This window comes from Ostrinia nubilalis, chromosome Z, assembly GCF_963855985.1.
Source record: "Ostrinia nubilalis chromosome Z, ilOstNubi1.1, whole genome shotgun sequence".
Lineage (NCBI taxonomy): Eukaryota > Metazoa > Arthropoda > Insecta > Lepidoptera > Crambidae > Ostrinia > Ostrinia nubilalis.
Window position 1 is genome coordinate 7267884 of NC_087119.1, and position 24901 is coordinate 7292784.

At 37.7% G+C, this 24901-nt stretch overlaps 2 protein-coding genes and 1 long non-coding RNA gene across 3 annotated transcripts in view; 2 read left to right on the plus strand and 1 right to left on the minus strand.

Moving 5' to 3' along the window:
- LOC135087060 (solute carrier family 7 member 14) overlaps positions 1-8148 on the plus strand; it is a gene marked incomplete at its 3' end in the record, with an annotated part of 134445 nt that extends 126297 nt beyond the window's left edge. The window contains exons 15-16 of the mRNA XM_063981907.1: positions 5843-5970; positions 8054-8148. Coding sequence (XP_063837977.1) covers positions 5843-5970; positions 8054-8148 — 223 coding nt within the window. The remainder of the gene's footprint in view (positions 1-5842; positions 5971-8053) is intronic.
- A 6-nt stretch (positions 8149-8154) lies between these two features.
- LOC135086889 (uncharacterized) lies at positions 8155-12167 on the plus strand. The gene is made up of 3 exons (XR_010260628.1): positions 8155-8255; positions 8945-9049; positions 10832-12167. It is a non-coding gene; the product is annotated as an uncharacterized LOC135086889 (long non-coding RNA).
- Positions 12168-19744: 7577 nt separating this feature from the next.
- Positions 19745-24901, minus strand: part of LOC135086883 (uncharacterized) — a 72468-nt gene continuing 67311 nt past the window's right edge. The window contains exon 10 of the mRNA XM_063981714.1: positions 19745-24152. Within this exon, the coding sequence (XP_063837784.1) occupies positions 23883-24152 (270 nt within the window). The 3' untranslated portion in view covers positions 19745-23882. The remainder of the gene's footprint in view (positions 24153-24901) is intronic.

Consider the following 24901-nt stretch of genomic DNA (forward strand, 5'->3'; position numbering starts at 1 on the left):
AAAATATAATATTTAAACTGTCTTGTTATTGATGTAAATTGAAAATTATAACTTAGGTGTGTCTTCTGCTGTTTCACTCCGTGGAAAATTTTCTCGTATCAACAGGTTTCAAGACGCCATCGGGTCCAAACAGGTTGCCCTCACAACAAGTCACATTAGAAATGTGATTTCTTGACGACTTTTGCTTTTACATTACTTTCATGATTTTGGATTGTACCTAATTGCAAGAAATGAGTTCACAACCCTAGTCAGAGGTGGAATTGTGTAAAGCAATCGTTATCATTTGACAGTTCATAACGATACGATTATTCTGTCAAACGCTTTGTAAGGCCTAATTCACACGAGAGCTTTTTTAACGTCCGTTAAAAAAGCGTTCAAATAGAACATATGCATACCCAAGTACTTGTTCACACGTCGGCGCTTTTAAAACGCGACGCTTTTTTATCGAGCAGTGTTGCATTTGGCCTAATTCACACGAGAGCTTTTTTAACGTCCGTTAAAAAAGCGTTCAAATAGAACATATGCATACCCAAGTAAGTGTTTACACGTCGGCGCTTTTAAAACGCGACGCTTTTTTATCGAGCAGTGTTGCATTTTCAACGCAGAGCGTTGGGAATAGGCCGTATGAAACTTTATATTATTATTCACACTAGCGTTAAAAAAGCGCCGGCGCTGCGATCAGTACACCGCGCACTCTCTTAGTGGTCGGACGTGTTTTGTTCTGTTTTGTTTTTTGGGCGTGCTTGTCGAGAACGTCGATACGATGTCGTGGGTTGGAGATCCTGAAGTCCTTATTTTAGAAGTTGAATCTCGGCCACTTCTGTTTAACCCCCTTGGGTCAAAGTCGAATCGAGGGTGTACTAGCTTAGAAATAAAAGCCAAACTCAGTACACGACGGGTTTATTACGTCACCACAATCGGTTAGTAACAAGTAGGATGGTTAATGTGAACGGTGCGGTGGTTCAAAACCTTTATATAAGGTGTTATTTTTTGTACTGATCATACTTTACCAACGCATCTAATAAAATCATACAAATACAACCCAAGTGTTTTTAAAAAAAAATTCAGGCTAGTTTTTGTTTTTACTTTTCCTAACAAAAAAAAGATATTATTTTTACAACCATCCTGTCTTCACTCACTGCCTCTCTCTCTTTCTTTACTCATTTCATTCATACGAGTACGAACAATGGCCGCGCGCATTCATTCAACGTTCACACACATAAAGGTTAGATTACACTAAACCTACGTTACCAAAAATTATCACTCGTGAGTATGTACGATGTTACGTCATGTTAATAGGTACTACGCGCTGGGAGAAACAAAATCTAGCTACATAAGTAGGTAAATAAGTGTATTTTCATTAGTGTAATAGCGGGGGACTTTTCCAACGAACCGAGGCGAATCATCCGCGTTAAACTAGAAATTTAAAAAAGGATAGAAATTGGAATTCAATATCTACGGTTTCGTAATGCCTACGCAATTTATTTAGAGACGTAATAAAAAATTGATAGGTACATACCTATTACTACTTCGCTTCGCTTCAGTGGAAATGCACCCTAATATTGAATATGAATAGGTGTTGTAAATAAAACTCACTGATCAATTTTCCTGGTTTTAATTCCTAAATTATGATTTGCCATCACACTTTAGATTCATTGATTTTACTTATTCACACATTTACCTATTTTGAATGTTGTTATTTAAAGTTCCTAGTTTATTATTACACTAATCACAATACATTTTGAACGTCAAGCCTTTGTTGAATGTTCACGTAAACACTGTCTTGCACTGTCTAATCTAGCCACGATCGAATTGAGGTAATGCTTTCGGGCTGCACACTTGCTTGCTGTTCACTAGACACCACGTCGGATGTTGTATTCACAATTCGCGCTTTCGCGTAAACAAGCACTCATCTGTCCAAATCACACTGTAGGTATGTACCTAGGTAGACTTCCGCAATAACCATCGATAGAACTAGGTCGCGGTCGTGGCCCTCTGGCAACAACTCCTTGATAAGGCATTCCGTATTTTTACACAAAAGCCGCCGTCTGCGGCGCTCGCATCTGGGTACCGCCAGCACTGTGCCGGTGATTGAAATTGAAATCCAGAACTTCGTCCTCGAAGCGCACGGAATCTCGTCAAGTCAGGATACGGCTGCGCTCCCTGAAGCGCTGCGCGGCTCCAAACAAGCAAGGTATGAAGGTTTTCGACTCGTCAATGTTTCTCGTCGGCCAGTTAGTGTGCCCGAAACATAATTTCACCTGCGTTTTGTTATTGATCAAGCGCGGCATTGTAATAAATCACACATACACTGCAATACGTTTGGGCGCATTGGACGGACTGGGACGATTATTTATGTTGTTGCGCTCCCGCATGCCGATCGGCGGCTCGGCGCGGGCTGTGGGCGCGGAGCGACTGGCAGCGATATCAATATGGCCGACTCACGCGGCGCGGCACGTGGCAGTGGTCGTTGCCCTCGGCCGGCTACTACGATAGTGCGTACAAACGAATACTCACCGCGCTCAAAGGATGATTTATTTTTTATTTTTTTCGAAACATTATTTGTCGTTTTACTCGAAAACTAGCCTGAATTTTTTTTTAAAAGCACTTGGGTTGTATTTGTATGATTTTATTAGATGCGTTGGTAAAGTATGATCAGTACAAAAAATAACACCTTATATATGGGTCGCCTAAAACTTCGACACCGCGATGTAAGTCAGCACAACGCCATCTATTGACAGTCTTGCGAACTAAAATGTCTTAGAATCTACGGAATGTAACTAATTGACTGGACATTGATTTATAGACTATTCTTACAACTTCTATACGCAAAAACCATAGCTGGGCGTTAACTCGTTAATCGTTAATTAACGAAGTTAACATTTCTATTAACGGATTAACTTTTTAGTTAACTTTAAAAATGTTAACGGACTCGTTAAGTTCCGTTAAATTATCCTTAGTCCGTTAATCCAGTACCTACTATTTAAAAGATACAGCAGGCACGCTAAAAAACGCGTTCTGATAAGTACGTTCGGGCTTCCAGAACTTCCAGAACCCAAAACAACAGTTTTCGTAACCAGAGGTGGAACTGTGTAAAGCAATCGTAATCATTTGACAGTTCATAACGTACGATAAAGTCAGTTAAACAAAGAGTTTGACAGAATAATCGTAGATTCGAGATATTCTCGGAGTCGGTGCCAGCCTGCTCAGTGCCAAGCTCAAGAAATGTTCTAAATTTACCGGCACCGACTCCAAAAATATCAATCATGGTATACATTTGTCTTAAGTATCTCTGTTCATTCAGAGGATGTACCCAGAATGTCCTTTGTTTCTTTCTTCGTCTTCTAGCAACAAAAATCGCTATTGCTAGTAATTTAGCAGAAACCATTCCCACGTCTTACTAAAGCGAGGGACGAGACGAAAGTGATTTAAAAGCGTTCGTATGAATGATCACATTGAGGACGTTATAAAAGCGCCGACGCCGGGTTATAACGCAACGCTGTTTAAACTCTCGTGCGAATGAGGCCTTTTCAACGCAGAGCGTTGGGAATAGGCCGTATGAAACTTTATATTATTATTCACACGAGCGTTAAAAAAGCGCCAGCGCTGCGATCAGTACGCCGCGCGCTCTCTTAGTGGTCGGACGTGTTTGTTCTGTTTTGTTTTTTGGGCGTGCTTGTCGAGAACTTCGATACGATGTCGTGGGTAGGATCCTGAAGTCCTTATTTTAGTAGAGAATTTCGGCCACTTCTATATGCAAAAACCATAGCTGGGCATTAACTCGTTAATCCGTTAATCGTTAATTAACGAAGTTAACATTTCTATTAACGGATTAACTTTTAAGTTAACTTTCAAAAATGTTAACGGACTCGTTAAGTTCCGTTAAATTATCCTTAGTCCGTTAATCCAGTACCTACTATTTACCAAAAAGATACAGCAGGCACGCTGAAAAACGTGTTCTGATGTCGTTCGGGTTTCCAGAACTTCCAGAAGTTTTTGTAACCAGAGGTGGAATTGTGTAAAGCAATCGTAATCATTTGACAGTTTTAACGTACGATAAAGTCAGTTAAACAAAGAGTTTGACAGAATAATCGTAGATTCGAGATATTCTTGGAGTCGGTGCCAGCCTGCTCAGTGCCAAGCTCAAGAAATGTTCTAAATTTACCGGCACCGACTCCAAAAATATCAATCATGGTATACATTTGTCTTAAGTATCTCTGTTCATTCAGAGGATGTACCCAGAATGTCCTTTGTTTCTTTCTTCGTCTTCTAGCAACACAAATCGCTATTGCTAGTAATTTTGCAGAAACCATTCCCACGTCTTACTAAAGCGAGGGACGAGACGAAAGTGATTTAAAAGCGTTCGTATGAATGATCACAAACTGACTTTATCGTACGTTATGAACTGTCAAATGATAACAATTGCTTTACACAATGAGGGTTTTCGCGATTGAAAAATCCGCCAGATGGCAATACGTAGACGCGAGGTCCAAATGCTGCATGATTGGTGGATTTTATTATTAATTTAAATTTAGCGTGGATTAGCGGGGTGTTGCGCCGAATTTTGTCAGTGTGTGCGTGCGCGCCGCATACGTATTGGCGCGCTCACATACAAACCGCGCTCGTTGCGTTTCTATGAAGATGACCTACTCATTTGTATTTACTGTGGCCATACCAACCTCGCGGTTATTGTGGCCGAATCTTGAGAGATGCACGCGGAAATTGCGTCTGCTAGGCAGTTGGCACTCCACCGCCTGCAATTTTTGACTGTCTACAAGTTCTTTAGTAAGTTCTTTACTGCCGGGGGACAATGTGCTCTGTCCTGAAAAGGACGGGGTATACCCACTAAAACCTTCGCGGCGTTCCGCCATCACTAGTGAGGATGACGCGAGTAGCCGGCCGTAGCCTTAGACTTCCGCGAAGGCTGACCACCAACTTACATAACCGTAACTATAACAATAACCGGTGTTTTTAGTATAGAGTTTGACAGATTTCTGACCTTTTTTAAGTTAAAGCAACTACTCACCAAAAATCAACGGTGTCCTCCCAAAATCTGCGAGTCATGGTCCGACTTACCTAAACGGCCTAGACATAATAATATACCTAAGGGTACCTACTTAATCAACTTTGCTATTTGTCATCTACTTAGTCCGAAACTAAGCAAAGCTATTATCTACCATGGAAACCAGGTAACGCAATGAACAGTGCAGTGGCTGAACGGTAGTCAATCTATAATTTAAGGTTAATTTGAATTCAAAGTCTACATTGATTTTGCTAATAGGCAGTGTAGTTTATTACTTAATGTCTATTGATTTCTAATTCAATGTAAGGAAATTGACGAATCGATAAGGGAAACATGACACTGCTGAAAATACTTACAAGGTGGTGTCAAATACATACAGGGTGTCCCAAAATTAGCACGTCACACTGACTCCGGAGATAGCTGGGCCTAAGATCAGTCGAGCAAGCTTAATTGTCCATAGAAAAGATTCACACGTTTCGAAATATCAATTTTAGGGACTTTCATAAGTCGGTCTGCGGTATGTAGTGGTTGTGGTTGGTGGCCGATTTGCGTCCTAGGTCCTTTTAAATTCAAAACAACTCGGATTTTAATTTTAAATTGAAATTTATTCTCAAATTGCATGTTAACTGCAAGCTTTTAAGAAGAGAGCGTAGGTATCTTCACCTTAAAGGCCGGCAACGCACCTGTAACGCCCCTGAGACTGCGGGGCGACGGTAATCACTTACCATCAGGTGAACCATCTGCTCGTTTGCCCCCTGTCCATTTGCCATCTTACTCAACATAATATCTTATACTCAATTCTTGGCTGCTATATTCCAGAGTGGGGCTGATCTACGCGGCGCCCGGGCTGCCATTTGTGCCGGCCACCGCGATCCTGGTGAACATCTACCTGATACTCAACCTGTCCATGCTGACCCTGGCTCGCTTCACCGTCTGGATGGCTCTAGGTAATTAATGCCGTCCACTGTTGGACAAAGAACATGGATATCCACAACGACCGGTTTGGCGCTGACCGCCTTCAGGTGCTGCCGTGAGCTTCACCAGATCGTCGGTCCAGCGAGTAGGGAGGCCTGCTTACACTATGTTTTCCGGGTCGTGGCCCCACCAAAAACCAATCATCAAATCAAAATTCAAAAATCAAGCTAAGCAAAGTAATGAATATTCCAACAATTAACTCTTGGTGTTTCAATTTATACACTGCTGGAGAAAAGCCTCCATAGTCCAGTAGAATTAGCTTTTAAATCGGAAATAATTCCTACAAAAGATTTTATTGTTTTAATGGCTTCATTGGTTGCCCATTAAGACTCTCCTAAGTTTTCGACTTCGACGGAGTTGTGCTTAAGTGGTGGGGGCCCCCGAAAGAGGCATTTTTTCGGTTTTCCGGTTATACCGCGTAAAGGACTTACCCTATCAAAAAGTGGTCTTCATGACGGTTGAAGGGCACTTAATCCTGCATTGAATAAGACCAAATTCATATGTTTTGGACAAACCGTTCTCGCGCTAAAGTTCGGCAAAGTAATTTTAATGACCCTCTCCACTTCCAATGGTTTGTTACCCACAGGCTTCCAAGTCTTGAAAAGGGCCACCTCAACCAGTGTAACCCTATCAAGGCTTACGAGCTTGATGCGCCTATCCTTGTTCGTCCCAGCCGTTCCTTAACTGCGGTTGCTGCACCTCTTCCTGGCACTCACCTGAACGACTCTGTGTTACCTACTGTGGCTGCCCCTCTTCCTTGTATCCTCCTGCATGACTACGTTGCCTAGCCGTATACCTGGTCTAAGGTTCGACGCCAAAAATCAACAACAACAAGTTCATATTAAAACGCTGAAGAGTTTTTTGTTTGTTTGTTTGAACGCGCTAATCTTAAGAATTAATAGTTTGATTGAAATAATTATTTTTGTGTTGAATAGCTCATACATTGAGGAAGGCTATAGGATATATACAATCACTCTACGACTAATAGAGGCGAAGCAGTAAAGAAAAATGTTGCAAGCACGGAAAATAGTATTTAAACTATTTTCACGCGTACAAAGTTGATTTTGTGGCGTCGAACCTTGGACCAGGCATATAGCTAAGCAATGCAATCGTACAGGCGGGTACAAGGAAGAGAGGCAGCCACATTAGGTAACACAGAGTCGTCCAGGAGAGTGTCAGGAAGAGGTGCAGCAACCGCAGTTAAGGAACGGCTGGGACGAACAAGGATAAGCGAATCAAACTCGTGAGCCTTGTTAGGGTTACACTGGTTAAGGCGACCCTTTACAAGGCTTGGAAGCATGTGGGTAACAAGCCATTGGACGTGGAGAGGGTCATTAATTATACGTATATTTTCTACTTTGCCGAACTTTAGCGCGAGAACGGTTTGTCCAAAACATATGAATTTGGTCTTATTCAATGCAGGATTAAGTGCCCTTTAACCGTCATGAAGACCACTTTTCGATAGGGTAAGTCCTTTACGCGGTATAACCGGAAAACCGAAAAAACGCCGCTTTCGGGGGCCCCCACCACTTAAGCACAACTCCGTCGAAGTCGAAAACTTAGGAGAGTCTTAATGGGCAACCAATGAAGCCATTAAAGCAAAAAAATCTTTTGTAGGAATTATTTCCGATTTAATCAATTTTTGTGTTTAATTCTACTGGCCTACCAGGAGAGCCGTCCGCGGTGGTACGGACATGTCATTAATTGTCGTCAAGTAAAACCACTCAATGTACAGAAATGAGGTCTGAAACTGAAACTTAGTATCAAGTTTTATGTTTTCACATTTTCATTCTTACTGGAAAGTTATGTTACCTACTTAAGTACGGTATAAAATTTTCTTGGTAACTACACTTTTTTAAAGTGACGTGTCTCAGAAATTAGGAATTCACGTACGGTTAGAGTTAAAGCAGTTAGTTCCTTTCGAAAACGCGATAAAAACTACACAAGAAAAGTTATTTCATGAAAATTTCATACATTTTCAAGAATAATCTTTTCGGAAACGCGACAAAATCTGCACAAGGAAAGTTAATTCATGATAGTGTCATATATTTTCAGGAATGATCATGTACTTCAAATACGGCATCAAAAACTCGACCCTCGAGACGAACCCTCCAGTTGTGACAGCCCCGACCCCCCCACCCCCTAACCCCCTTGATCGCGTAACCATTCCTCCCCCCTCCCCCAACCCGCGCCCTACCGGTGACCGAAACATCTTTGAGGGCGATGGGAACAACGGTTACTTCGGCGGCCACGACCAGTAAGTTTTGAGAACCTTTGTCGTTGCTTTTTTTCGTAGATGCATGCGTGCATGTAGCATGTGCATGGTACAGAACGTATAACTTCTTGTGAGCGTCGACCATAAAGGTCATTGTCATCCGACCGTCTGACACCCAAGTCCCAGATTTTCAAACTATGCAATCCTAGAGTAAACGGACTAAAAATACAAAAAGGAAAACACGACATGGGGACTTTGGGCTTTGGACTTATGGCAGCCACTTTGAAGCGTACTATACTTACAGATAAGCATGAATTTTAATCACGCCCAGCAAAAGCTGGTAGCCACTACAGATATTTTTTACAAAACGCATGTGTTAAGGTGAAAATACACACTACCTACGGCATCGTAAGCCAATTTTTTGCGGTAAAATGTTTGCGACTTGTGTGTTCACCTTAAATCATGCACAATCATTGATGGGTGACATCTGGCTGGTAGGTCCAGAAATCAGTCATCCTGTACTGTTTGACCACTTTTAATATTTTAATAATATGCTTCAGCACCTGTAATAAGTCTATCCAATCTAATCGACCGAAGAAAGAAGGCGCTCGGACTGGATTGACATCGATCAGGTTTAATTGCTTTCGTTTATTGGCGGTTCACCAGGTACATATGAATTGGTTTTTTCAACTTTAGGTAGATGAACACTCAAGATATGAATATTCTTTTAGGTATTCGGACCCTTTACTCGCTTGGCATGATACCGACCTGCGGGCTGTGCCCACCACTAGCCGTGGCGTAGCTTCTGCCAGTACATACAGACAAGTGGAAACACGGTGCGTTCACTAATATATTATTAATCACACGTAGTATGCATGAGTAGGCTCAACAACACTGCACATAGCACATTTTTTTCAAGAGGCAATCGCTTAGAGTCACACATTTTGTAAAATATACATTAGAGCACACCTTTCACTTCAGTCTTAAATTATCTCCCTCCGTTTTTCTTAACTTTTAATAAATAATTTTAATAGATTATAATACCTATATGGAGCGTAAATATCACAAGTACCTACATATGATAAAGACCCTTTGACAAAAAAATTACACATGAAAGACGTGCCTCTAAAAATGCAATTCCAAAACTCTATGTTTAGCAATCAAATGAGAAAATAACTATTCTTATATTACGATTCTGGCTAGTATTATAAAAAATGACAAAGTACGAATCGACTGAAGAACAGGAAATAAAGCCTGTGATGGGTCTGATGTTTTAATTCTATTATTTTTTTATTACTAGTCTTGTTTTATTTCATAATATTAATTTGTTTTTTCCAGAATATTTAGCATCTAATGTTTTTTGATGAGTTAAGTTTTAAATTCGATAAAAAAAATCTACGTCATTCATAATACTAGCCTAAATCTTAAATTCAAAGTCTTTTGCTCGAAATTGCGCTTTATCTGTTGTTATACAGGGTGATCAATATATAGAGGCATTCCGTACTTATTAAGAAGAAGAGGCAGAAGTTACAACATGAACCTACTACATACTTGTAATGATTTTTATTTGAAATTTTACAAGAAATATTTGATAATTTTAACATAAAACAATTTTGTAATGATGATCCTGCCTGATGAGCCTGATCATAGTCTAAATGTTAATTTATTAGAAAGAAGGAAAGAAAGAAACATTTTTATTTAGTCTAAAATTCTTACATATTAACGAATTTATTGATGCATATCTACTTATTCAAGTTTTGCCACGATGCGTACGCGTATTTGTCAGTTAAGGTTCCGCCAAACCAACGCGTGCAGCCTGCGTGGTATGAATTAATTGAAGCGATGAGTTCACATCAACGCGTTCCTGTCATTAGTCGCGGCGATCTATGCACGCATTTTTTTTGGCCGATAGGGTAAACTGCCAGTCATTGGACACTTAAGAAAGTTATTGGACAGTTATTTACTGAATTAAAAATAGAATTTCTATTTCAACAACTGAGAGATTCCGACTGATGGAGATAAAAGGGCGTTTTTTAAAGGAATATTCATTGTATTTGAAGGAATATTCATTTTAATAAAATTCAAGGGTTGTTTTGTCCAATGACTGGCAGCGTCCAATGACTGTCGGTTTACCCTACTTTACTTGATTTGGTAATTAATACAATATAAAATGTGTTGGGGGACATAAAATAACAAATTAAAAATACTTTTAAATAATTAACTTTAAAGTAGTCCAAATAATGCAACGTGTTTACGTGTGACGCCGTTACTACAGTGAAATATCAACGAATGATTGCGAAATTGTAAAGAACTTTCAAAATCGTGTCATCGTGGTAATAAAATTCAAATCAAATCAAAAGCCTTTAAGTTGACGGACACCTTATTTTTTAAGATGGCCAAGGAATGCCTCTACTCAATCACCCTGTATGCCATTGCCAACGAGTAAAGCTTTGTCTCCTTCGCAGGCTCTGCCCCGTTGAGCCGTCAAGCGACTCTACTTGCGGAATTCGCTTTTGGCACTATGCCCCGATAGTGAAGTGAGCCAGATTTACGCTTCATATTATTTTTGACATTATCGTCGTCCGGCGTGTGTGTACAATGACCCGGTTATGTTTCAGTTACGACGTTAGGACGAATAGCACTTCGTCGCACACCGCGCCCCTTGCTGCGGCCCACATTGCGCCCCATGTGGCGCCCCCTCGCCCGGCGCATCGCCCGAGTTGGGCATTCCCGGAAAACCCATGGGACGACTAAATATTTATCAACTGTATCTCACTTTCAACGCCTCGGTACCTTTTTTAAATTTAAATTATTTGTGTTACATTGATTGATTGTGTTGGTTGAACTGTTTTTTGTTTTTAAATATTTATCGACACACAGATAAGTGTCGCTTAGGTGCTTGTCCATGAATTCGCGCATTAATTTTATGTGACCTATATGTTTTATTCTAATATAGTAGAATTTATTTTAAGTTCGTGCTGAATGTTAGCGCTCTATGTTGTTTTATTGTGCAACAGGTTTTGAAAGACAAACGACAGGCTATCGACCCGGCTGCTCTGGCGATCGGTTTTGTGTTCAGTGTTAAGAGTATACCTACTTGAGTTGATTCAGTTTTTCCTTTTTATACATTTGGCCTTGATTCGATGTTAGGAAAACCACAAAACCAGGATTTTCTTTTGAATTAAGTAAATTATTTTGCTTTAAATTTGACAGAAGACTTGCTATGTGATATGTTTTTGAAACAAGCCCACCCCTACCTAAACTTACCAAACCCAATCACTTATTCTTACCTTCCCAGCTACATATCCTAAACCCCAAGTAAGCATTTGTAAATATGCCATATTCATAGTGTAGGTTCCCTGGCACATCAATTTCATCTCACGTATGTGTTACCCCATTCCCCTCCCCAAAAACAGAATATGCTTAATAAATTGTTTGTAAATAACGATCAATATAATAAGTAGTTCCCTTCAACTACACTATTTAATCTCACCTATTGCACGCACTTCTCCCCAAACCCCAGAAACAAAATAGGTTAAATAAGTTGTTTAAAATTGTAAATAGTTATTTTTAAATAAAATGTGGCTGCCCTGGCACATCGATATGATATCCCACCACACCTCTATCCCCAAAAATAAAATATCATGTTTTCTTAGTTACTTAAAATTGTAAATGATTGTTATTCACTTATGTAGCTCCCTTGGCACGGTCCTTTGAATGTCACCTACTCCTCTCAAACCCAAATCCCTAAAACATAAAACTAAATTATTTTAAGCCCCAAAAGAACCCAATCCAAATTACACATCCACCCGCTAAATAAGTTTAATAAGTTGATAACCCAATTTATTTAATATCACATACAATCTTCATCCCCAAAATAAAACACCAAACAGTAGTTATACATAATAATTTGTATAGGTAAAGTATTTATATTAAGCACATTACGACTGATGAAGTTAAGTTAAAAAAGAGGTTTTTTTTTCTTTTCCTTTTTTATTAAAAATCTTTTTAATTTTTTAATTATTTTACGAAATATAACACGTATATGTATATCATTCAGGATACAACAGGTCAAAATATCAACGTAGTTTATGTAAGACCAAATGTTTCATTCCTGAATTTACAACACAGTAGAAAGTCTACTATAAAAATAACACCAGCTGAAACCCAAATAAAAGCACTGCTACAAAAACATCCAGTAGCAGTTGGAGTCAGGAGAAAGACATCTGACTCCTGACAAAGGCCCTACACTGCAAGTTTTTGCAACGATAGAAACGCGATTCAGCAATGTATAATCGCAAATCCTCTTTACGACACACCTTCCTATCGCTGCAAAAACTCGCAGTGTGATGGGGGCCTTAGAATAGTCATATTAATGGTTCGAAAGTTACCTCGAATGCATGGTGGCTATGGTTGCATGGGTCGTCATTCCGGTTTGCAACTAAACCAAGCCTAATGGAAAACCCGTGTAATTCAATCGATAAGTAGACACTCTATTTTTAACCTATTTTTTGTATAATTATGCGTCTGTGCACAAATTCAAGCTCAAAATTTTACCCACTTCAACATATCTGACGAATTTCTAACTACACGAACCATGTTTTAAATGTTACAAATCCTACTGTTAAATCACCTATATTTGTTACCAGAATATTATTTTTTATTTATATACTCAATCGTTTACTTTAAAAGAGTCTAATAGGATTATAGATTTAAACCACTATTTTTGTATTATTTATATGAACTATTTATTGTTAATTAATTAAGTAATATTCTATTATCATTGTACACACTTAAAATAATTTATCGATTGTATCGTTGGCAAAAAATGAAAATTTAGTTATTTTATCTAATGTAAAACTAAGGAAGTTAGCAAAATCACTTTTTATGCCGTTTATACCTATCTACTACTAATTGTTTTACTTATAAGGGTGATGCTTATCGTATCTTTACCTACTCTCGGATAAACACATCGCGTACGATACTTTACGCGTCGTTTGTGCAGATATATTTTATAAAAATATAAGTACGTAAGTACAGTCACCAGCACAGCAGATTGTCACAAAATGTCACTGAACTGATTTCAAACTCTACAACTTGTCTTTATAAAGTTTGAAATCCATTGAGATATTAATCATTTTGTGATGCAATGCTCTGCTAGTGGCTGTACAGTAAAATTGTTAACATATCATAGTATCGATCGAAAAATCGGTTTTAATCATTTACCAACCAATATCGCCATAAAATCGGCACGTTTAGGACACGCCCGTTACCTATCTTATTAGGGGATTTACGGTCATCAGACCGTCTGAAACTTGCGTTTAAAATACACGGGTCATTGTATAAGAACTTACAGTAATAATTAATCATCCTACTGAAAATATAAGAATAGTCTGGACCACGTGAAGCAACGCAACCATGTCAAATACCTACACTTGAAAAAATGGGTGGTCAAGGTCATACCTACTTCATCTTCGATTGCTTATTTTTTAAGGCCGTCCTTTGTTGTATGCGTTTTACGTTCATGCAGGCTTATGTAACTTACTTATTTCTCATATTCACGAGATAGGATCATTTGTGAAAAAATCTGGTTTAACGTCTCTGACTTAAAACAGAATCGAAATGAATCTATTTTGAGGATATTAATTAAACAAACAACAAAAATCACTGATTTACAGGTCTTCCTATTCCCGTTTATTTGATACTTTGTACTTGCGCGGAGATGTTTCCTACAGCATTTAACGCCTGCAGGTTTCTGCAACCCTCTTACAGATATTCACGATAGTAAGCTGTCAAGGGACTCCGACAATCGCAAAAGTATCTTGAAAGAGCCCCGTATGACAATACATTTCTTCATTTGAGGTGATTCTGGAGTTTAAGGAGCAAATGTTAACACAATATAAGTGTAAGTTGACATTTAATTTTGCTCTCTCAACTCCAAGACACTCAAGCGAAGAACTGTATTGAAACGAGTGCAAATCATAATTTTAAGTTTGTACGCATTTTGTGTACCATTTCTTTTATTCTAGATCTCGTACTATACACTCGGCACCTTTTATTATTATTATATTATAAGTAGAACCTATTCCATAAGATCTATCTATACAATATATCTAACCTAATTTTTAACCTATAATTAAGTGTAGTTTGGAAAATATGTTATACATGTACCTATTTATATATGTTTGCCAATTAAAAGTGAAGTTACACTTTTTCAAATTTTCCTGTAAGATATTCTCACAATGTGATATTTTGAAATAACTAAATCTATTCTAAAACGTAATATAAATTGTTTAGCGCTGCGCTCTTTTATAAACCATAATGACGGATCACTCAGAATTTTTATATATTTTAGAAAGGCATTATTTAGTTAACGCCTGATGATACATTTGTAATGATAGAGTATTTCGTCGCACTCTATCGTGCCCTCACGATAGGCTATTCCTGTTCTGGGGGACAACACAGACTTTATTGTTTGGAGCTAATAAGTCTGTAGATAGAATAATTTAGATATCGCAATATAACTTATTTTGTTTTCATAAAAATCTAGGATTGATTGACTGAATTGTTTGATCTCGAAAATGATAACTTTTGTTAAACGTTTACATATCTGCATTCATTACTTATTTAATATTAGTTAAAACGCAAGCATTTCGAACTGACGATTGAGTGGCATAGAAGCAATCGTGTGACTACATTGCAAGAGGATTCATGCGACCGTTGAGCGCACAATGGCCTCTTTGCCACCGGTCGTCTGCTGAAACTACTTCTATGCGCTGTAGTGATCAACGCTGTATTCTAATGTAATGTAAATACATTTTGTCGTGATGGTCTCGTGACAGAATGCTTTGGGTAATAAAATAAATTAATGGATAGGCCTTATTCTTAAAATGTTGTTGATGTTTGATAAATAAATAATAATTGTTGGCTTTTCCGAGAGCGACGACTGCCTGACTAGGGAAGCGATATTCTAATATTGTTAATAGCTTGGTTTGGTGACAACATTTTAAGTGGACATCTTTATTGACCGTGAAGGCGTCCGAGATGACGCCTGCATCGCACCGAGTTGACTGAACGCCTACAATGGAATTGGACGCACTTGCTTGAAGAGACAAAAACATGATCCTGACAGGCTACGACACCAGTTACTAAGACTAAAATATGACTTAACGTTATTTCCTATAACGTATTGTAAACAGCTTCCACGCAATTGACAATTTACTTAGCGAGTCTTAAAGGTGTTGTAGCGATATCGCTTTAGATTTTTTGTGTCTGATAACTCGCTTGAGACACGACTCAAAACTGTCTAAAGTTCTGCATTTGTTATACAGGGTGAAATGTAAATACGGGTAAATTTAAACTCGAGTTCCGCCAAACAACTAGGTGTCAGGATACGCAGTTATTGCGCACCTAATAAATTAGAGAAAACGCAACATTTCTTGTCATATCATTCATAAATGAACAAGATGAAAATATAATATACCCGTATTGAAGTTTCGCGCTGGATATCAGCGTATACGTTTAAGCTAATTGTCAGAAATAGATGTTCGATGTACTCGTGTAATCACTAGAATATGTTTCCCGTCCACAAAAAGCGGAATGGAGAAGAATGAAAGAATGTGTCTGGACTATTTTGATTGAGCTGATTCTCTGGCCTAGCCCCCACTCCGCTTCGCTGGGCGGGCTTGGTGTCCGTAAAACTGATTATAGTAAGAAAATTAAGGTAATATTAAAAATAACCCTGAACATAACCACAAGCATATTGACGCCAAATCAACTATCAAGATACTAAACGGCAGTTAATTAATATTACCTTAAACACATAGAATTAATCACTGAATGTTGTGAACGACTTTATGCTATATAACCATATAAATATAATCTTGATCGCAATTTCGCAATAGCAGCAGCAATTGTTTTCACCCTTTTGTACCCTTTGCACCACCGGTCTGCACCACTGGTGGTGCAAAGGGTATTTTTAAATCCCTCTTGCACCACCAACAAATAGTGCTGTGCTACCATCGACTGTAAAACTAGTAGTAGACTGTAAAATACTTAATAATTTAATTGTTAAAAATAAATCAAAACCTACCTAAAAGTTTTAATTTGTGTGTGTGTAAGTGCCTATAAACATTTCACTTCAGACCCACGATACCCCGGGCCTACATCCTACATACAACGAATAAAGTACCAGGGCAACATAACCATAAAGGAGCTATTTTATGATACATGTTTATTTCTCGGATCAACCAAGAAGAATTTGATATAGCTCCTTTATGATTATGTTGCCCTGGTACTTTAGGAATATTATTCGTTGTATGTAGGGTAGACCGGGGACAATAGTACCACGGGTCAATAGTACCATCGGCGATATTTCTTCATACAAGCGACGTTAGATTGTGTGCATAGCGTCAGAATATGCGCTTTTTGTGTTTCCATCCGCTCACCAGTCGGCGGCGCTTGCGCTGAAAAACGAAGGTGTACAGGAAGGATTTTTGTTTTTTGCCCAGCCGCAGTAAGTTTTTATGTCAAATATATGAGCCCATAAGTTGCCTAATACGCTATTTGTTACCAAAGTATTGTTGTCAATAGTTTATCCAGGCTCTAAACTTTGTATCGACAGCGAATTATTGGCATTCACTGTGAAAATGACTGAATTTTAGGTGAAGTTCTCTTGACTACCTACTTGGAACAAATGTACCAGTCTCCATGGGGTCAATTGTAGCGGTACAATCAACCCCGTGGTACAATTAACCCCCGGAACCTTATTTTATACTTAATATTTTAAATTGGTTTTAAAGTACCTATACTTATTTTTATTATAAAACATTCACGTGGTTATTTTACATTTTCACAATTATATTTTTATAATTATAGGCATACCTACCTACTGAAAAAATAGTTAATGTGTTTTATTAAATAAGTAGGTAGATGTCGATAAAAAGGTGATATAAGTACCTAAATGCCTACTTAAAATATTTTAATATAGGTTTCTAAAACCCTTCTGAATATGTACATTTTAGCTTAATTCAGTAAGTAACTAAGTATTTGAACGTTTTGTTTTAGATGCCTCGACGTAGAGTCAAAAGTACGAATCACGGATCAACGGATCTATTCCTTTATGAACAGGCTTATGAAAAAAATTTAAAAGGGCGAAGCATTAGTAGTTATAAATAAATCAGGGTCAATTGTACCAGGGGTCAATTGTACCCTCATACAAAAATAGATTTTGAAGTTTTGATTATTCTATCATTGTTATTATGCTTATTGTTGTTTCAGGAGCAATATCCGAGCCAAATAAATGACACATTATGTAGAAACAGTTAGCTTTTTCGTTTTTATGGAAGAAAAGTTATTGTTTTGTTTTTAAACTTTAGTGTTGATTTTTCCTACTTGTTCCTAAATATTTTCGATCCCAATTAATAAAGAATGATGATTGTAGGAGATTAAGAGTACAGTTTACCAATAAAGGTGATGATTAGATAAACATAACGACTTTTATAGCCTCATATATTATTGGTACAATTGACCCGTTGTAGGGGTCAATTGTAACATGAGACATCGTACAGTTCAAACTCGTTTTTCATTAAGTATTCGAAAGAATAGTTCAACTCTGCATGCTTAAATTTGTAGCTTAGGAGTCTAGTTTTTACAGCATACTAACAGAATAAGTTATATTTCATTAGAATTCTCAATATTGAACAATTTCCAAAAAATGGTACTATTGTCCCCGGTCTACCCTAGGTATGAATGGTTGTTATTAATTTTTATGTTATGTTGTCAAATCTGTCCATTAGTTTCGGAGCCTATTCAGTACAAACAAACAATCAAATCTTTCCTCTTAATAATATTAATATTATACAGGGTGGAAACGATAAGTGATCTCACTCGATTTTTTCTAAACTATACAAGATTTCGAAAAACTGGTCACTGATCCTGAAAGTGCTTCACAAGCTCTTTCAAACGGTACCAATAATAGGTAACAGAATAAACTGGAACTATCCCAAAATTCAATGTTTCCAGCTTCCATACTAAATGTATGCCGACGACACAATATTAGAAGTGTAATTTATTTTTTGTTAAACAATAAACTTAAAAAGTCGGTTAAATAAACTCGTAACTTGCATCTTATTTAAAATTATTTGTGAAAAACATTAGTTTTAGGTTTTACTTGCTATAAAATTATCAAGAGATGAGTGCCATGACTGTGATTGTACTAAATGTATGGAAGACGGAAATATTGAATTTTAGGATAGATCCAGTTTATTCTGTAACTTGATATTGATACCGTTGGATAGAGCTTGTGAAGCACTTTTAGGATCAGTAACCAGTTTTACGATATCTTGTGTAGTTTTTAAAATTATGTAACTTTACCAAATGTATGGAAGCTGGAAACATTGAATTTTCGGATAGTTCCAGTTTATTCTGTAATCGTTTATTAGCACCGTTTGAAAGAGCTCGTCAAGCACTTTCAGGATCAGTAACCAGTTTTTCGATATTTTGTATAGTTTAGAAATAATCGGATGAGATCACTTATCGTTTCCACCCTGTATGATTATAGATAATCGTTTTACAGTTAATGGTAGGGCGGCACTATTGGTGGTGCAAAAGGGATTACAAAATACCCTTTGCACCACCAGTGGTGCAGGCCGGTGGTGCAAAGGGTACAAAAGGGTGTTTTCCCTTTACCACTGTTTTTGATTGTCCACGGAAAACCGCTTGTAGTCGCAATTGTCGCTATTTGATTTCTAAAATGAAAAAAATGAATAAAAATTAAGGTTTTTAGTGTTCGGACGATTGAAAATATTTGGAATTAGTTATGTATGTAAGTTAATCTTATATGGGGCTGAACTGCTCGTAGATTGTTCACACCCCGTATAGACTATGTGCTATACTTCTTGTTACCATGAAGTTGCGAGCGGCGGCGCAGGCGCACGGGCACGGGACTTACGGCTAGGGGCTTGTATAGCTAATGTTGCTGTCAGTGTAATATGTAATACATTTCACTGACGATTGAGAGGTGTATAGAACTGTAATGTAAACAACCATGGGCTAGGTTGATAAATTTAACCTATTGACTCCCAAAATGTGATCACAATCTCGTGGTTGTTAGCCTACATTTAGTTTGATAATTTTCTAGTTCGTTTGTGGCCACAGTAAGCCAATGCATTTTATATTCGTGCCAATTAATGTAACAATGGTTTGTGAACCGCCCTTTTTGCTTTAAACAAATATTAGCATCTTTGTTTTTTGAGATGTGTAAATTCTAAACTTTTAATAATTCCTCATTAATGAAGGATTTGAGTGAGTGCTTTGTAGATATCGGTATGTTGCGGGGTCGTCCCGAGTGAATGAGGAGGGATCTACTCTGAGAATTTCGGACCAAATTTGGATTTTGTTATTTAACCTATCTGCTGCCGCCACTCGGAATTCTTTTTTGTGATATGTATGACTCTAACGTCTAACCAACTATAATAGAATGTTTATTAAATGAAAAGTTCGTTTCCTTTCCACCCCTAAATAAAACAATCTTAGATGGAACCAAATGTTTATATTCAAGACTTTATAATGTCGTGTGTGCGTTTTTATATTTTTTCTTTCAACAACATTGAACACATTTACTTTACGAAATCTCCTGTATACATATAACATTACTGGATGTTTATATACAAAAATGACTGTGATGCAAAGATTTAGATGTCATCTAAGCTTATAATCGCTAGGTTATTGATTTATAAATACAAAATGTATAACAATTAAATCGTTACGCTACTCATAAATTAATAACACAATTTATAATACTTGCGGAACGCGTGAGCAACTGGAGGGCTACTCCGAAACACTGTTTACGTAGTTCCGGGTCTATCTGTCACCGTCGCTCATGCTGGCATCTCGCTTTGCGTGAGAGGGATGGCAATATTCGAAACTTCGGATAACGTTTTTCGGAGTAACCCCCCTGATCGCCTGGGCGCGACGTTCGAGCGTTGGTACGGCCAGCACTTGTCGTAGCGTAGTGGCTTCCCGACATTTGCCGGCGAGTGAAGGGTTAAAAATAGACATTGCCCACGAATCCCCACTCATAGAAGCACTAGTAGGTTAACGAGTTAGGCAAGCAAACGCCTCATTATTATCTAGGCGAGCCACTATCTTCCCAATACCATTCCTTCAAAGCAATATTAGTCATGTGTATGAACATAATAATTTTACCCGTAACAAACAATGTCACATACACTTATTTTACACAAAGTATACCAGAGGTCGGTATGTTTGATTAGAGTAGAGCAAAAGTGGAAACAATTTTGGCAACAATAATTCAACATTATTATGATGTTGAATTTATTATTATTTTTCAATATTTTCTAAAATGCATTATAAGTCAGTACTATCATAAACCGTGCTAGCTATACATACTCGTCACGACCAATCGGTCTTCTCGCGCCCACCATCATAGTTGTGAACTTGTGATTTTTCAACGTTTACAAATAGTAGACAATTATGCATTAAGTGTGATCATAATTGATTGTTGAAATTAGGCCGTATTATATTGACAATACGTTTAAGAATTTTATTATTACCAAACACATTCGCCTTAGGTGTGTCTGCACACGATTGATGACACTTCACATTACGTTCTTGACTCGAAAATAGAAAAAGATTTGACTTTTTAAATCTCGCACAGCCAAGTGTACAGACACCGTATAGACAAAAAATTTAGGTATGATACGTGCTAGTACTAAATCACTTGCATTTAAATTTAAATATTCATATAAAAGTAATGTAAGGTACATAGATAAATGACTACTCGAATTCTAACTCTATTTAAATGGACACAGAAATACATTAATATACATAAATTGTGCTGGCAAGAACGCCAGATCTTATTATTATGTTGATAGCATACATTTATTAAGATATTAAATATTATTATTATACTCCCCTATTTTCGTCCCCTTATGTATACATACTGCGATTAATCATTGTATATAGAAGAAAATTTACGATATCCACTATCATATTATTAGTTAATTATAATAAAATTGGTAAGTAATGAACATTTAATTGATTAAATATTAAATTTGATCACTAGGCCCACGTTTGGCACGAATCACTTGATACAATCAGCGCTAACAATACATATCATTTGCAACTGTCTCTAATTGGCCAATTCCATACATTTTAAATGCGTTGAACGCTAATTGAGTGTATATTTAACCGCAACGGAATCGGGCCTCAAACTACTTGAAAAACATCGCATGCACACATTATCATACATAAAAGTTATCAGAAATTGGAAGAACTATTTCACACAAATACTTTATGAATATGAAACCTATTCCAATTTAGCTAATCGCAAGTACGAAGAAACGGAACTCGTAGATGATTATCAACCCAATCATCTAAACAATAAGTATAGTTTTCGACTGAAAAAGCAATCGACGTATTATTTTATTCAAGAGATGGGTCGTCGATTGTAAGTAAATGAGCTGTCGATAACTAAATAAAACGATTACCACAGGTATGATCAAAAATTAAGGTCGGCCGACCGAAGTACAGCGCACATTAATCTTAGTGTAAAACGACATACACCAAGTAATCAATTAGTTATTACAATGCAGTTATAACTTTCAGATGTTATATTTACCCGTATTCACAAGAATTGGGTCTGCAAAAAAAGCAAACTGGCATATGAACGAAATTTGTAGTAATCATTTTTAACAAAAAGTATGATGGGTCCTTAATAAATGGTTTATTATAAACTATAAAAAATAGTGCTATAAATGCTTCTTTCCCAAAAAGTGTTGATTTTCAATGTTTTTTGTGAACACGGGTAATATGTATGAAGTAATCGTGTCTGCAATCACGCATCTATGCGCCAATGACCCGTCAGACGTAAGTATTCTTCAATAATTAAATAAATAATTACGATATAATGTGATGATTTTAGTATATCATAAATTAAAGCTAGTATTTATTTATTTGGCGGTTCTTGATAAAATGCGCTTGTCAGACACGACTAGTAGCTAATTTACAGTTATCAACTAAGTACATCAGTCGGCACCTACGCTTTTCGACGGGGGAATAACACGACCAAAAAATATACAACAAAAATACAACTGATTCGCAACTATACACACAAAATGGAATACACGTATGTCGTATAATGATGCCTGTTGTGGAATAACGTTCTTGTTCTACAACAGGCGTGATTGTACGACAAATATATCAAAAGTGGAATTGAAAACTGTTATAAAAACTATTTATGGTAAGACATTAAGCGAGCGTTCACGATTTAAGAGTAAAGTCGATCTCGAATCACAACCGTCTCCTGAAAACCTCCTATCGCTCACGCGTGGCGCCAGCGGCTACACTACACTATGCTACGGTCGAATTCAGATCAATATTTTGACGTTTAAACCATAAAAAAGCACAGGGGAGAATGTACGTGTGGCGGAGTCTTGTCTATGATGAACTTCACGCTTGAGAGGTGTCTCTGATTTCTGATGTTAAGTATTCGGATACATAACAAATATAATTATAAAAACAGGTAAAATATTATTCATAAAACATTATTGTTATAAGATGGATTGTATTTTTATAAAATTAAATCATTATAAAATTGGTTGCTTAACATAAGTGACGTATAAAATGACATGCTAGGTTTCAAGTAGCATTTCGATTTGGATGGTCTGCGACATTGATTTCATGAGACGAAAGACGATTTAATAGCCCTGTTAATATTAGCAAAAGTTTAGTTAATGACATATCACAATTCACAATCATAAGGTGAAATTAGCACTTAGCAACCAACTATATTTTTATGTAGTCCACATGCAATAACATCTCTTCTCTTCTCTGTGTTTGTCTATGGAATAAATGTCAATTCACTGACCCGAAATACAAATTCAAAAAATTACAAACTACTTGCGAACATGCAGAGGAATCACAACGACGCCAGTGTTGCCCGCTACCTTAAAACTAGTCACACTATCCTGATGATCTTGTAAATTAGATATCTTAGGTAAATTGATAGAAATAGAACACGATTAGGTACTGTAGTATGAGCAACAATATATGCAGACATGATAATAACTATTCTAAGATATTTCAATACTATTACCCTAAATATGTTGCTTAAATGTTCGACATATTTGGAGCCATTTATATTTAACTTCTAAAAAGAATGATTAAGAACCAATAGTATATTATGTTGTTACTGATTAAATGTAGTACTATAGAAAGTATCCTGCCTGCTAATACTATTCTACGAGCTAGATGGTGATTATAACAAAAAGGGCCGTGGAGTTGGTACTACATACTGATTTCTTGCCAAAGCTTGTTCAAAATTAAGCCATATTTAAAACCAAAATAGATAATAAACCTAGTGAGATTTCACTGGGTATTTGAATGAAATGTGGCGACTAGCGCATAATAAAAACTAAAATAATTTCAGGGCCCATTAAAGTTTTATTTCATTCGATGTTGTGTTTGATTTGATTTGAATAAGCTTCTTTCTCTATCTAAGATATACAAAGTTCATCTGAATAATGAATGAACTAGACTGTAAATATCAACCATTTGACAAAAAAGTTTCAAAGTCTCAGTAGAGATCCAACTCCGCGGCGTTTATAAATTTACAAAACCATACTTGTTAGCGTGGCAACACTGCGCTCACTCTTCGGACACAGTGTCATTAGTGTCATTGGTGTCATTAGTGTCAGACTGAGCTTCCGCGCCGGCGGTGGCCTCCGAGGGGTCATCGTCCTCGGTGGTGTCGGTGGCTTGGGACTCGTCCCTCTCCTCTATGGACGCGTGTTCGTTGCGAAGGCTGGCGCCGCCGCACTCGCCCGTCGGCCGCAGTACAAGGTACATGAGCAAATCCGACAGGGATATGATGCCGATCACTTTGTCGTCTTCGTCTACAACGACTAGACGATGCACCTGTAAATTTTAATGATTACGTTTAGAATTTCAAGGTCACCCAAAGGGCGATGGAGCGGGCTATGCTCGGAGTTTCCCTGCGTGATCGAATCAAAAATGAGGAGATCCGCAGGAGAACCAAAGTAACCGACATAGCTCGCAGAATTGCTAAAATCAAGTGGCAGTGGGCGGGTCACATAGCTCGTAGAGACGATGGCCGTTGGGGCAGGAAAGTTCTCGAGTGGCGACCACGGGCTGGAAGACGTAGCGTGGGCAGGCCTCCTACTAGGTGGACCGACGATCTGGTAAAGGTCGCGGGAAGAGCCTGGATGCGGGCAGCGCAGGACCGTTCATTGTGGAAAACCTTGGGGGAGGCCTTTGTCCAGCAGTGGACGTCATTTGGCTGAAACGAACGAACGAACGTTTAGAATTTGTCTGTGTGAGCCTATAGGCGGTTTTTAGAATCGCGCTGACCGCTCGCTGATCGTCGGCGCTGATAGATCAATATGTATGTAATGAGGATCAGTACTGTTGTAGAAAATTCAATAAAACTAGTATCTACGTTAATCTTTAAGACATAAGAAAGATATATCTTTTTGAATTATCCAAATCGGACCATTACTTACGAAGATATTAAGTAATAAACATAGGCCGTTTTTGCCGCTAAAAGTCAACGTACGCAAGGCCGCGTGACGTCATTATATCCGAATCGAGCGCAGCCGGCGTACTAATGGGATGGAAAATATTTTTTTCCGGCTAAACTATCAGTT